The sequence below is a fragment of the Oryctolagus cuniculus genome, chromosome 1, assembly GCF_964237555.1.
Source record: "Oryctolagus cuniculus chromosome 1, mOryCun1.1, whole genome shotgun sequence".
Classification (NCBI taxonomy): domain Eukaryota; kingdom Metazoa; phylum Chordata; class Mammalia; order Lagomorpha; family Leporidae; genus Oryctolagus; species Oryctolagus cuniculus.
In genome coordinates, this window is record NC_091432.1 from 55,665,127 (window position 1) to 55,680,743 (window position 15,617).

The following is a 15,617-nucleotide window of genomic DNA, read 5'->3' on the forward strand; positions in this document are numbered from 1 at the left end:
CCTTGGTTAAGTTTATTCCAAGGTATTTGATTGTTTTTGTAGCTATTGTGAATGGGATTGATCTTAGAAGTTCTTCCTCAGCCATGGCATTGTCTGTGTATACAAAGGCTGTTGATTTTTGTGCATTGATTTTATACCCTGCTACTTTGCCAAAATCTTCTATGAGTTCCAATAGTCTCTTAGTAGAGTTCTTTGGGTCCCCTAAATAAAGAATCATGTCATCTGCAAAGAGGGATAGTTTGAGTTCTTCCTTCCCAATTTGTATCCCTTTAATTTCTTTTTCTTGCCTAATAGCTCTGGCTAGAACCTCCAGAACTATATTGAATAGCAGTGGTGAGAGTGGACATCCCTGTCTGGTCCCAGATCTCAGTGGAAATGCTTCCAACTTTTCCCCATTCAATAGGATGTTGGCTGTGGGTTTTTCATAGATTGCTTTGATTGTATTGAGGAATGTTCCTTCCAAACCCAGTTTGCTTAGAGTTTTCATCATGAACGGGTGTTGTATTTTATCAAATGCTTTCTCGGCATCTATTGAGATAATCATATGGTTTTTCTTCTGCAGTCTGTTAATGTGGTGTATCACATTGATTGTCTTGCGCACATTAAACCATCCCTGCATACCAGGGATAAATCCCACTTGGTCTGGGTGGATGATCTTTCTGATGTGTTGTTGCATTCTATTGGCGAGAATTTTATTGAGGATTTTTGCATCTATGTTCATCAGGGATATTGGTCTGTAATTCTCTTTCAGTGCTGCATCTTTTTCCGGCTTAGGAATTAAGGTGATGCTGGCTTCATAGAAAGAATTTGGGAGGACTCCCTCTTCTTCGATTGTTCTGAATAGTTTGAGAAGAATTGGAGTTAGTTCTTCTTTAAACGTCTGGTAGAATTCAGTGAATCCATCTGGTCCTGGGCTTTTCTTTGTTGGGAGGGCCTTTATTACTGTTTCAATTTCTGTCTCAGTTATGGGTCTGTTTAGGTTTTCGATGTCTTCCTGGTTCAATTTAGGTAGGTTGCATGTGTCCAGGAATCTATCCATTTCTGATAGGTTTCCCTGTTTGCTGGCATACAAGTCCTTGTAGTAATTTCTGATGATTCTTTTTATTTCTGTGGTGTCTGTTGTTACATTTCCTTTTTCATCTCTGATTTTATTGATTTGGGTCTTTTCTCTTCTTTTTTTAGTTAGTTGGGCCAATGGGGTGTCAATTTTGTTTATTTTTTCAAAAAACCAGCTCCTCGTTTGGCTGATTTTTTGGAATGTTTTTCTTGATTCAATCCTGTTGATTTCTTCTCTGATTTTAATTATTTCTCTTCTCCTACTAGATTTGGGTCTGGTTTGCTGTAGGTTTTCTAGATCCTTGAGGTGAATAGAAAGCTCATCTATTTGGTGCCTTTCCAATTTCTTGATGTAGGCACCTATTGATATAAACTTCCCTCTTAACACTGCTTTTGCTGGGTCCCATAAGTTTTGGTATGTTGTGCTGTTATCCTCATTTACTTCCAGAAAGTTTTTGATTTCTCTTTTGATTTCTTCTATGACCCATTGTTCATTCAGGAGCATGTTGTTCAATCTCCATGTGTTTGCATATGCTCTAGGGATTCCTGAGTTGTTCATTTCCAACTTCATTCCTTTATGGTCTGAGAAGCTGCATGGTATGATTCTAATTCTTTTGAATTTGCTGAGACTTGCTTTATGGCCTAGTATGTGGTCAATCCTAGAGAAGGTTCCATGTACTGCTGAGAAGAATGTAAAATCTTTAGCTGTAGGCTTGAAAGTTCTGTATATATCTGTTAGATCCATTTGGGCTATAGTGTCATTTAAATCTACTGTATCCTTGTTGATCTTCTGTCCTATTAATCTGTCTATTTCTGAGAGTGGAGTATTGAAGTCCCCCAGTACTATTGTATTGGGGTCTAAGTCTCCCTTTAAGTCCGTTAACAAATCTTTTAGATAAACCGGTGCCCTGTAGTTAGGTGCATATACATTGATAATTGTTATATCTTCCTGTTGAATTGATCCCTTAATCATTATGTAGTGTCCCTCTTTGTCTCTCTTAACGGTTTTTGTGGTAAAGTTTATGGTGTCTGATATTAAGATGGCTACGCCTGCTCTTTTTTCATTTCTGTTGGCATGGTATATCTTTTTCCAGCCTTTCACTTTCAGTCTGTATGGATCTTTGTTGGAAAGATGTGTTTCTTGTAAGCAGCAAATAGATGGGTTTTGTTCCTTAACCCAATCAGCCAAACGGTGTCTTTTAACTGGACAGTTCAGGCCATTCACGTTCAATGTGACTAATGATAAGTGGTAACTTTGCCCTGCCATTTGCCAAAGATAAGTTCTAATATATGCTTTGAATTCCCTGTGATCTTTTGCTGTGAGCTTTCCTTCCTTGGTTTCCTTCCTTTACCTTCTTTCATATTGATGACCGTGTTTCTTTGTTTCTGTGTGTAACACATCTTTAAGCATCTTTTGCAGGGCTGGACGAGTGGCAACAAATTCTTTCAATTTCTGTTTGTTATGAAAAGTCTTTATTTCACCTTCATTCACAAATGATAGCTTTGCAGGATATAATATTCTGGGCTGGCAGTTGTTCTCTCTTAGTACCTGGGCTATATCTCGCCATTCCCTCCTAGCTTGTAGAGTTTCTGATGAGAAGTCAGCTGTGAGTCTGACAATCTAGTATTGAAGTGTTGGGTTCTTTTGGAGGTATCATGTTGTCTTCCTTATTCTTGTTTCTTGAATTGATTCATTTATTATTCAGCACTTGTGGAGATACTTGTTGGTTTCTGCTTTTTTCCCTGTGGTCACCTTTTATCTTTGAACTATGCATCTGTGGATTGGTGGAGTGTCTACTTTTTCAATGAACAACTAAAGCTGTGTGGTGGATGTGGCCAAGGAGCTCTGTTCAGTGCTACAGGGTGAAGGGCACGTCTGAGGTGACACACCCAGGTTTGGCATGGTAAATCTGTTTTGTTTTGTTTTGTTTTGTTTTGTTTTGTTTTAATCACAGGGGAGGTTTGTTCTGTTCTGTTGGTGTAGACTCAGCCTCAGCTCACCTCCTTTCTTCAAAGGAGACCAATGCCTGTGTGCTAGTCCCAGTGGGTATAATATTCGCCCTGCCACAAGAACCTCACAAAGGATCTGTGCAGTCCTCTGTGTAAGCTCAGGTTCCACAGCAATGACCTTTACCAGGCATTCAGGGAGCCCTGAGCATGTGGAGCCTCACACGGTGACTGCCCAAAGTCACAGCCACACCCTGAGTCCTCCCACACATCCTCGGTGTTTCCACAGTCCTGGCACACAAGTCTCCCACAGTCATGAGCACCCAGCCCCCTATCAGTTCTGGTTGCTGGGTGCAGGGACAAGAGCTGGCACAGCTGTTACGTGTGTCCAAAATGGTGCCTGCCCTCTATCAGCTTGTTACAAGATGCTTTTGCAGGGTAATCGAAGAGAGAGAAACGTGCCACCCCTCTTTTTTCTTCTCCAGTTTGGCAGGTATACTATCCCCCACCGGGCTCCCAGCCAGATTCCCTCCAGGCTCTTCCTGCAGTTTTATCGCCAGCGGCTTGGGCTGCTTCAGTCTGGTCTCACCTTACTCCAGAGCTGGTGCTGAGATTCTCAGCTGCTGGGGTCCTGAGTTGTGCGTGTTCACATCCCCCATGTAGGTCCACAGTGTCTAATATGTGTAGTTTTCTCTGCTGTTTTTTCCCTAAGACTGCACTTTCTCCACTGTTTTTTACACTATCTTCCCCTAGACTAGAGCAGTAAGCTCCCTCCCTACCCTGCCATCTTGATCCCAACCTAAAAAATATAGATTTAAATAGACTTTTAGACTTAATGTAAGTCTCCTGAAATCTCACTTTAAAGGTTTTTTTTTTCTTTTTTGAAGATGGATATATTACTGTTTTTATATGGTATGTAAAAGTAACTTTTATGTATATTTGACAGAAACTATGTGAAGCAATACTCTTTCTGGATTCTGAAAGACGTCATTTCATCATGGGACAGCAAATTTCAGATCAAACCCAATTGGTTATTAGCAAGTTACCAGAAAAAGTAGCAAAGCACGTCATGTTGGTTCGAGAAAGTGGCTCCTTAACATATGAAGAATTTCTTGGGAGAGTAGCTGAACTTAATGATGTGTAAGGCATGCTCTTTTTACATATACTTTTTACCCCTGATATATCCCCATATGTCATGGCTGTGAAGTAACCAGAAGTCTCAATCGGTAATACTTAATGTTTTCAGCAGGAGTTAACAAATACTTATTGAATGCTTGTTACAAGTAGACTTTCTATGCAGCTATTTTAAAATATGGGATGAGAACAGAAGAGATGAAAGGAACTTAAGTGGAATTTGGAACACAGAACACAGGCATATTGATGCAGTTCCAGATTACAGTAGCACCCAACCATCTTCGCAGTTGTGTACTTGTAGACGACAAACTGACTCTTGAAAACACAAAGGGGTCCATAACAGCTGTAGATATGCTAATGAGCTACTCTAGACAAAGGCGCTACATTGACACTAAGGTTTCTATACATCAGCCAGTTCACCTGAATGTATATATCCTCTATGTTTGTTTATTTAGCCATTATTTTATCAGAAAATATATATATGATGATTGTTTTTATCACTGAGGAATAAGATACTTCATTTATTTATATTCATAATTAGCCAACACCTTTAAATCCCTAATTAACTCTTTTGGGTAAATTTTCATCTAAGATGGAATATGAATCTCTCCATTTTCTTAAAGAGCACACCTAATAGAACTAAGCCTTTTCTTTGTGAATTTATTCTTTCATCAGTTTGCATACTAATCTATGTGGAAGCTATTAAAATACAAAGAATTTTTGTATTCAGGGAATTCTGTCCCTGAATGGTCACAGACTCCTATGCTTTTTATTTTTTTAAAGATTTATTTATTTTACTTGAAAGATATTCACAGAGAGGCAGAGGCAGAAAGAAAGAGGTCTTCCATCTGCTGGTTCACTCCCCAAATGGCCACAACGGCCAGAGCTGGGCCGATCCAAAGCCAGAAGCCAGGGGTCTCTTCTGGGTCTCCCATGCAGGTGCAGGGGCCCAAGGGCTTGGGCCATCTTCTACTGCTTTCCCAGGCCATAGCAGAGAGCTGCATCGGAAATAGTGCAGGTGGTGGTTTTACCCGCTACACCACAGCGCCAGCCCCATACTCCTATGCTTTTTATTTTTTATTTTTTAAAGATTTATTTATTTATTTGAAAGAGTTACACAGAGAGAGGAGAGAGAGAGAGAGAGGAAGTGAGAGAGAAAGAGAGGTAGGTCTTGAATCTGATGGTTCACTCCCCAATTGGCCGCAACAGCCAGAGCTGCACCAGTCCGAAGCCAGGAGCCGGGAGCTTCCTCCAGGTCTCCCATGTGGGTGCAGGGGCCCAAGGACTTGGGCCACTTTCCATGCTTTCCCAGGCCGCAGCAGAGAGCTGGATAGGAAGTGGAGCAGCCGGGTCTTGAACCTGCACCCATATGGGATGCTGGCGCTTCAGGCCAGGGCTTTAACCCGCTGCACCATAGCGCCGGCACCCCTATGCTTTTTAAGTACTGCCTTTTTGCATGTTTTCTCCCTTAGAGACAAGTGAACAGATGTTGCTTTTTTCTATTAAATCTCCTAGCACTGCTCACATCTACTTTTCTTTATATAATTTTATTCCTGGAAAAATAATTAGAACTTTGCCTTTCAAGTGAAAACTTAAAGTTTCTCTCTTTAATCTCCAATTCAGCCAGCATTCACTGAACACATACAATGTGCAAAACTCTGCTGAGAGTTGGACATTTTAACAGCCTAGATTATCCACTTATTAATGGCAGACACAGCTCTCTGAGTCTGAAGCTCTTTCCACTATCTAACACTATCTCTCCTCTAACCTCCTGAAAGGCCAAATAAAATCACCTAGCAGTTTAGGACAACATAGTATATATAAATTTAAAATACTGTAATCTCTACTAATAGCTTATTTTAAAAAAGATGTATTTATTTGAAAGGCAGAGATAGAGAAGGTGAAACAGAAAGAGCAAGCATAAGCTTTTATCTGCTGTTCCCTCCCTAAATGGCCCCAGCAGCAGGGGCTGGGCCAGGCTGAAACCAGGAGCTTCTTCCTGGTCTCCCACATGGGTGCAGAGGCACAAGAACTGGGGCCATCCTCTGCTGCTCCATCCCCAGGCACATTAGCAGGAAGCTGGATCAGAAATGGAGCAGCTGAAACTTGAACCAGTGCCCCTGTGTGATGCTGGCATTGCAGGCAGAGGCTTAACCTTCTATGCCACAGTGCCAACCTCGCTACTTGTAGCTTAGAGTAAGATATGTGAACAAGGCCGGCGCCGTGGCTCACTAGGCTAATCCTCCACCTTGCAGCACCAGCACACCAGGTTCTAGTCCCGGTCGGGGCGCCGGATTCTGTCCTGGTTGCCCCTCTTCCAGGCCAGCTCTCTGCTGTGGCCAGGGAGTGCAGTGGAGGATGGCCCAAGTGCTTGGGCCCTGCACCCCATGGGAGACCAGGATAAGTACCTGGTTCCTGCCATCGGGTCAGCATGGTGCGCCGGCCACAGCGTGCCGGCCGCGGCGGCCATTGGAGGGTGAACCAACGGCAAAGGAAGACCTTTCTCTCTGTCTCTCTCTCACTGTCCACTCTGCCTGTCAAAAACAAAGAAACAAACAAACAAACAAAAGATATGTGAACGTACTCCACTGGCTTTACATTAGCTGTATTAGATGATAAGAGATATACTTGGTGCTCTGGAACACATTGTGTTAAAATGAAATGCTACCTGAATGGACATGGCTAAAATTTGCTGTTAATAGTCAAGAATGAAAAAGAGGATGGTCATCTGGCACAGCAGTTAAGACCACCACTTGGGATGCCCAAATTCCACATCTGAGTGCCTGGTTTGAATCTCATCCCCACTTAGAATTCCTGCGAATACATATCTTGGGAGGCAGCAGGAAATGGCTCAAGTACTTGGGTCCCTACCATCTACCTGTGAGACCCAGATTGAGTTCCAAGTTCTGGCTTTGCCTTGTCTACTCCCTGTCTGTTGCAGGCAATTGGGAAGTGAAACAGTGAATGGAAAATCTTTGCCTGTCTCTGCCTTTCAAAATGAAAATAAAAATTAACTACAAAAAAAATTAGGAGATGATTTCTTTTTTAAAAAAAGGTAGTTGGTTTCATTAATTGAAAAATCGATATGGCTATGTGTGTGTCTAAGTAAATATATAGGCAGTGAATTAGAAGACACACTAAAGTATTCCCTGTGCTTGTTTCTGATTTGGGAGATGAGGGGGAAGGGGGCACTGAAGGGAGAGTTTACATTTTATTAGTTATATTTGTGGATTGTCTGATCTTTCATAATAAAAGTGTCGTCACAGGTCTTAAGTCGAGTGTTTTATTTTTTTTCAGTCATCCAAACGGTCATGTGTGAAACATTACTTCTGAGACCATATTTTTAAAAGTAAAATAGGATTGAGAAGTTAGTAGCATCCTAAGAGTAGAGTACTTTTTTATGTTTAAGTTTCAATACATGAATAGTGATAAATAACATTTCCATTCCTTTAGTATCTTGGAAAAAAAATATACACACACCCACACACACAAATCCAGTCTATTCTATAAAATTGTGCCCTTTAGCCCCAAGATATTGGATAAAATGTTCCTATGAGGTCATCCACAAGCTAGGCTTACTGGATAATATAGAAGTGATGATTAAGAGTGTTTTATTAAGCCGGCGCCGTGGCTCAATAGGCTAATCCTCCACCTTGCGGCGCCGGCACACCGGGTTCTAGTCCCGGTTGGGGCGCCGGATTCTGTCCCGGTTGCCCCTCTTCCAGGCCAGCTCTCTGCTATGGCCAGGGAGTGCAGTGGAGGATGGCCCAGGTGCTTGGGCCCTGCACCCCATGGGAGACCAGGAAAAGCACCTGGCTCCTGGCTCCTGCCAGGATCAGCGCGGTGCGCCGGCTGCAGCGGCGGCCATTGGAGGGTGAACCAGCGGCAAAGGAAGACCTTTCTCTCTCTGTCTCTCTCTCTCACTGTCCACTCTGCCTGTCAAAAAAAAAAAAAAAAAAAAAAAAAAAAAAAAAGAGTGTTTTATTTATTTAGCACAAGACACTTTGGACTGGGTTTGGTGCTTGAAACCAATTCCCATGGGTCACACTTGGGCCTTTGGCAAATGCAATGCTCTGTGAAAACTGTAAAGTTAGACCAGTACAGGAGAAGTATGGCTTGGTAGCTAGAGAGCACTTGGAAAACAGCACAGCTGAACTCGCTCACTGACTTTATTTCCTAAGGTGAGTTACTTAACTTTTATGCCCTCTTTTTATTTAGCTGTAAGCCACTTAGTTGTGTGTGATATCCCCACTGGTGTTCAGAGAGAGACATGTTAGCAATGATGAAACTGCAATATATAAGCATGTCTTTGAACTAACTTAATTAAGTGTTGATAATGTGATACTGGATCATCTTCCCAAAGTGCTGTATTTTTATGTTGGAATCCTTTGGCTCTCAAATTACTCTGCAAGGAAAGAACGGTAAAGCTACAGTTAAAGTATCACAAGTCATTTGTTTTACTTGATCGAGTCCCAATTATCTTTGAGACAAAAACTTTCAAAGAGATGTATTTTTGTGCTGCTTAAACAAGGACTCAACTAAGACAAGTTTTGTGTTTTTTTAATTTTCTCCACACTTTATATATTTCAGAGGCAGTCATCAAAATTTGGATAAGTAAAACCAGCTTAAAAATGTTTTTTTTAAGATTATGTATTCAGGTCTGGAACTGTGGCACAGAGTGTTAAGCCCTGGCCTGCAGCACTGGCATTCCATATGGGTTCTGGTTCAAGTCCCGGCTGCTCCACTTCTTTTTTTTTTTTTTTTTTTTTTTTTTTTTTTTTTTTGACAGGCAGAGTGGACAGTGAGAGAGAGAGACAGAGAGAGAAAGGTCTTCCTTTGCCGTTGTTTCACCCTCCAATGGCTGCCGCGGCCGGCGCGCTGCGGCCGGCGCACCGCGCTGATCCGATGGCAGGAGCCAGGAGCCAGGTGCTTTTCCTGGTCTCCCATGGGGTGCAGGGCCCAAGCACCTGGGCCATCCTCCACTGCACTCCCTGGCCACAGCAGAGGGCTGGCCTGGAAGGGGGCAACCGGGACAGAATCCGGCGCCCCGACCGGGACTAGAACCCGGTGTGCCGGCGCCGCTAGGCGGAGGATTAGCCTAGTGAGCCGCGGCGCCGGCTGCTCCACTTCTGATCCAGCTCCCTGCTGGCCTGCCTAGGAAAGCAGCAGAGAATGGCGTGGACTCCTGCGCCCACGTGGGAGACCCGGAAGAAACTCCTGGCTTTGTATTGGCTCTGTTCCAGCCATTACAGTCATTTGGGGGTGAGCCAGCAGATGGAGGACCTCTCTCTGTCTCTACCTCTCTCTGTAACTGTTTCAAATAAATCTTTAAAAAAGATTTATATATTCAAAAGGCAGAGTGACAGAGAAGAGGGAGAGACATAAACAAGAAATCTTCCATCCACTGGTTCACTTCCCAAATGGCTGCAACAGCCAGGGCTAGGCCAGTTTGAAGCCAGGAGCCTAGAATTCCATTCTGGTCTTCCACATGGGTGTCAGGGATGATATTTAAGTCATCTTTTGCCACTTTTTTAGGCACATTAGCAGGAAGCTGGATTGGAAGCGGAATAACTGGGATCCAAACTAGTGCTCTGATAGGAGATGCTGATGTTGCAGGCTTAACCTCTATACCCTAGTGCTGGCCCCTAAATTTTTCCTTTAAGTACCTGATTTGTTGGACTTTGTTTTTCCTAAATGTCTGTTAGGAACTTAAAGACGATTGAGATATAGCTGTGGCCAAAAGAAATGTATAAATATGATTCCACTAAGCTATTGCCTTTAAAACCTTGAAAATTAAAATGTTTATGTTAAAAAAAACTCTGTCTTTAGAATCTACTTATTACAATCATTCTTTGTGCATTTTTTTTCATATTTCCTCTATTTGAAAGTACTTCTTGAACCCGGTTTTATAGCTGTTATTTTATATAACTTTTTGTAGAATTAACAGATGTGCTTGTCTCTCCTTAGAACTGCTAAAGTGGCTTCTGGCCAGGAGAAACATCTTCTCTTTGAGGTACAACCTGGATCTGATTCCTCTGCCTTTTGGAAAGTGGTTGTACGGGTAGTGTGTACCAAGGTGAGACTGAGAGAGGCTTCCTTTTCTGCGCTTAAGCTATTTTGGCAATCAGAACCACATTTAATAGTATAATATAGTGGAAGTAAATGTTAATAGTTTGGTGGCCTTATAAAACATAATTTTGATATTGTTATTGCCTTCCAGCTAATGGAATCTCACCAGTTGTTGATTTTTTTTTATGTTTAGGGAAAGTAGTAATAAATTCTCATCCTTATCTACCACATCTCTTTTGGGGTTTTAGGTGGCTGTGGACTTCTAAAGTGACACTGTTTAGCTCCAAGGTGATACCTTAAAAATTATTTCAGGAGAACATTTCTTCTAAGAGCACTGGGTTTTGGTACTTGTTAAAAAAAAATTTTGTGTGTGTTTCATTTAAAATAGGGTGTGTTCTTTTGTTATTTTTCATTTTTTAAATATTTTAGTCTGTTTTGTTTTATTTGGAAGGCAGAGCAAGAGAGAGGAGAATTTTCCATCTGCTGCTTCACTCCCCAAATGCACAGGGCTGGGCCATTCCAAAGCCAGGAGTCAGGAACTCCTGGGTCTCCCATGTAGATGGCAGGGACCCAAGTCCTTGAGTGATCATCTGCTGCCTCCTATGGAGCACATCAGCAGGAAGCTGGATTGGAAGCACAGTAGCCAAGACTCAAACTGGTACTTCCATATGGAGTGCAGATGTCCCAGGCAGAAGATAAACCAGCAGCATCACAAAGCCTGCCCCTATTTATTTTGAGTCTACCTGAAAGGCAGAGAGACAGAGAAAAACAAACTGACAGAGCTCTCCAAATATGTCAACAATAGCCATGACTGGGCCAGGCCAAAACCAGGAACCAGGAACTCCATCTGGGTCTCCCACATAGTTGGTAGGGAACTAAGCACTCTGCCATCATCACCTGCCTCCCAGGATGCATATCAGCAGGAAGGTGGATCCCACACATGGGCCTGCAGGCGTCCCAAGTGGTGACTCGGGCACTGTGCCACTCACTCGCCCCATTTGTTGTTGTTGTTGTTGTTGTTGTTTTTAGTCCATTAGAGAATGTGATGACCAAGAATTGGTTTGGATTAAACTGACCAGGAATGACTCATATTAGAAAGTGATGGATACTCGAACAAAATCAGACTCTCCAGCTTTACAAAGTGAGAATGGTGTTTCAGTAGTTGGCCAGGTGTTTCTGCCACACGCTTTCATTCTAAGTCTCTTTAAAGGTCTACCACCATTACCATATCATATACTTTACAGGCTTATTTTGAAGGTCAGATGACATCAACCTGTATAAATACTTTTGAACCCCACAAATATGGATGTAGTAGTAGTATTCATTAGAACTCTTGCTTTCTCTTAGGTCCTTTGCAAACCCTGAAAACTTTTACTTTCTAGCGTGTTTGACGAAATATGTTTCCTCTTTCTTGGAAAAATTAATCAGAGAGTCAACTTTTCTCCCCCTCCCCCCATTTTCTTTGTTTAGATTAACAAAAGTAGTGGCATTGTGGAAGCATCGCGCATCATGAATTTGTACCAGTTCCTTCAGCTTTATAAAGACATCACAAGTCAAGCAGCAGGTGTATTGGCCCAAAGCGCCACTTCTGAAGAACCTGAGGAAAACGCATCCTCTGTAACGTCTTGTCAGGCCAGTCTTTGGATGGGAAGGTATATGAGGCCCGAACACCCTGTGTCACTTCTTTTTCAGTGTTCAACCATTGGAATCCTATTCCTATTTTTGCTAGTGCTCATTGTGACCCTTAAATCATTGTCCCAATTGATGTTATGGCCCAGATCAGTTTTTGGATTATTCTGTGCTTCAGACATTGTTCCAGTGCTAAATTAAAGTGGCTCACCCTAAACAATGTTTTCTGTCACTCCAGGAATCCACCGCCCATTCTGTGTTTGCATTTAATGAAAAAGAAGATAATTAATGTCTCTCTTGTAATAGTTAAGCTATTAGACAGTCAAAGCTCCATAGGGAATTAGGTCCAAGGAATTTAGCAAACTCATTCCAGCTTCTAAAAAATCAGTGGAAAAGTAACAGTAAATGGTTTAGGAAATGTAATGTTCTCCACCTTTCTCCAATCCTATGGTTGAATTTTCTTGGAAATGAATTTGAAAAATAGCAAAAATAGGGTGTGCACGATTTTGGAAAACAAATCCAAAAACAACAAACATGTATAACAGAAGATAAAATGCACCTGAGGCATAGGGCTTCCTGTGTACCCTCAGTGCTATGCCTGTGCTAAAAGCACTAATTAGGAAGCAAAGAAAAAAAAGACTAAAAATCGTTGTCTTAAATTTATAAAAATTGGAGAGTTTTGTTGAATTACTTTTGGCAGGTTTTTAAAAAGTGTTTAGCATTTATTCCATAATTATGTGATGATAATTGTGTTTTATCTACAGAAAATGCTATAGGTTGATAAATTTGAGCACAAATGTTCATAGATACCAAGACATGATACATTTATTTTCTGGTGGTATTTTTCATTAATGTTATTTGGGGGATTTTACCTTGCCATTCACAGATTTGTTATTTTAACAGTACAGATATGTATTTATTTACTATATATTTTGTTTTAAAACTTATCCAATATAAGGGGCTTATTGTGTGATCAGACATTCTCTGAAATTTTGCAGGTTTAATGGATTTTTGAGAGCAAAATAGTGCATTGAAATTCTGGAAATACATTCTATTTTCAAACAACTTTTAATTTTGTCTCTTAATTTTTAGTAAGCACATGAGGAATTTATTTTTCACTGAAGCCAAGTGAGTTTATGGATATGTACTTCTATGTGAATGGAATACCCTGCTTTCAGTTCTTCACAGTTTATTGAAATTATGTAACAGGTTAAGATACTATCTGTTACCTCCAAAGTCAACTATGTATATCAAAATCTCACCAGAATGTGAGAAAAATAATAGCTGTAATATTAAAGCATTGTACAATATATTTTTTTAGTTGGGACATAATATGTACAAAATTAAAACCACTTAAAATAGAAAAATTCATTCCAGATTTTCTTAAGAAGTATCTAACTAATTGGAGCATTCAGCTTTTAAATTCTGACTTAGGACTTGGCAGTCCATTCAGGAACGAACAAGTAGTTGGTACACATACTGCACATACTGAGTTACTAGGAGGAAATGAAGTCAGCCAGGGTTTTCTGTGATGGTGTTTGTTTACTCAGGCCTAATGTGTTACTGTTCTGTCTAAACTTTCTTTTCCTTCTCTCTTACACTTTTGGCATGTGGAAGTTCCCACCTGTTGCCATCTGACCGTCATGACCATAATTTAAGTCTGTAAATGCCTCATTGGAAAAAAGATTTACGTGGGTCCAAACATGTTGACATCCTGTCTTATTGTCAAACTGGGTAGATAGCAGAAATCTGTATTGACAGTGTCAATGAATTGAGAATGTGCTTAGCAGAAATTTCTCTTTTATTGCTCCATTTATAGTTGTATTTTCTGGTCCATTCTTAACCAGCTTCCAAATAACATGTTGTAGGAAATTGTTATTTTGCAGTTATTGTTTCCTTCTATCTTTAGTAGTTCTGTAGATTTGGGCTATACCCATATTACTGCCATGCCATGTGAGTTTACATCGTTGTAGGTAGCATTTAGGTTTATCTTTCCCATGCCTCATAGTTAATCCTTCGAAGACAGGGATTTGACTTGCTTTTTTTTCTTTTCCCTCTTCAGAATGGTGAATTTTTTTTTAATTTATTCATTTATTTGAAAGGCAGTTAGAGAGAGGCAGAAAGAGAGGTCTTCCATCCACTGGTTCCAGATGGCCTCAATGGCTGGAGCTGAGATGATCCAAAGCCAGGAGCTGGGATCCTCTTCTGGGTCTCCCACATGGGTGCAGGGGCCCAACGACTTGGGCCATCTTCCACTGCTTTCCTAGGCCATGGCAGAGAGCCAGATAGGAAGTGGAACAGCCAGGCCTGGAACCAGCACCCATATGGGATGCCGGCACTGCAGGCCACGGCCTTGTTCACTACGCCACAGGGCCAGCCCCATGGTGATTTTTTAAAAAGTACTTTGAAAGCTGAGGATAGTATTTACTAGTAATAGTAATTTTAAGTAATAGTTTTTTATTTGCAACTATAATTACGTTAATCATGAAAGTAAAAGTGTTCATCTCTTTTCATGTGCTCTCAAAAGACTGGGAAACTTGCCAGTTAGGACTGCTTCTTGCCTCTGTGTTTTTTTTACCTTATGTATTTCCTATAGCACCTGACACTGTCTTTTCACTTATGCCCATTATCAGTAACATCATTATCTGGCCCTGATGGCAAGGATTATATTTTAGAGAGCTTTGTATCTGAATAAATTGTATATTGATTAAATTAATTTATGTGGATCCAGTGTGATTTAAATGGGCTGAATTATATTCAAAAGGACCTGAATATTTCCATTTTCTGTCCATATTTCTTTTCTTTAGCATTATAGAATTTGTTTTATCTAGTCTGTCTGTATGAAATTTACCTCTTAGTACTTACTCGATAGTATATTTTCTATCACAGAAAGATGTTAATTTCAGTCTGATTATTTTAAATGCTTTTTAAGGCCATGAAAACAAAGTATAAAGCATAGTGAAAAAGAATATCATTGTTCCAGCTGAGCTTTCCCATTGCAGGGTGAAGCAGCTGACTGATGAGGAGGAGTGTTGTATCTGCATGGATGGGCGGGCTGACCTCATCCTGCCTTGTGCACACAGCTTTTGTCAGAAGTGTATTGATAAATGGTAAGTTATCTGCTGTCTTTATGGAACAAAGATCAAATAGGATCATACACGTGAGTAAGCCTTGTAAAATACAAAAATAGTGCAGTGAGTATGAGATTTTATTCTTTACTACTTTGAATTTGAAGACATGTCTCCTCCTGGTTAAAACTTTTTATTTTTATACCTAAAGTTTATTAAATGTAGGAATGTAACTTAGTTTTGACACTTTTATTTTGCTGTAAGGAAATTTGGGACTGGCTTGAATCTAGAATCAAATACTTCCCCTTTTCTGGCTTTTTTCTCATTTTTTTTTTTTCTTCTTCTTTTAAAGATTTATTTATTTGAAAGGCAGAGTTACAGAGAGAGAGGAAGAGACAGATAATGTTTTATCTACTGATTACCTCTTGAAATTGCTGCAACAGCCAGGGATGGGCCAGGCCAAAGCCAGGAGCCTGGAACTCCATTTGGGTCTTCAACGAGGGTTCAGGGGCCCAAGACTTGGGCCATCTTGGCTGCTTTTCCAGGTGCATTACCAGGAAGCTGGATGGGTGGTGGAGCTGCTAGGACTCAAACTGGTGCCCATATAGATTCTGGCATCATAGCCAGAGGTTTAGCCCATGTGCACAATGCTGGCCCCCTCTTCATTTCTACATTTATCCTTTGATGTATTTAGGAGTAAATCCCTGAAAACTG

The 15,617-nt window shown here is 40.9% G+C and overlaps 1 protein-coding gene across 6 annotated transcripts in view; it reads left to right on the forward strand.

Moving 5' to 3' along the window:
• Positions 1-15,617, forward strand: part of RNF141 (ring finger protein 141) — a 44,315-nt gene that overhangs the window by 19,393 nt on the left and 9,305 nt on the right. For 3 of the 6 annotated variants that reach the window (XM_002708811.5, XM_008266159.4, XM_070073369.1), the window contains exons 2-5: positions 3,950-4,143; positions 10,105-10,213; positions 11,677-11,858; positions 14,838-14,945. In XM_002708811.5, the coding sequence (XP_002708857.1) occupies positions 4,001-4,143; positions 10,105-10,213; positions 11,677-11,858; positions 14,838-14,945 (542 nt within the window). In that variant the 5' untranslated portion in view covers positions 3,950-4,000. The remainder of the gene's footprint in view (positions 1-3,949; positions 4,144-10,104; positions 10,214-11,676; positions 11,859-14,837; positions 14,946-15,617) is intronic. The other 3 variants (XM_070073372.1, XM_070073384.1, XM_070073393.1) reach the window with 1 other exon arrangement.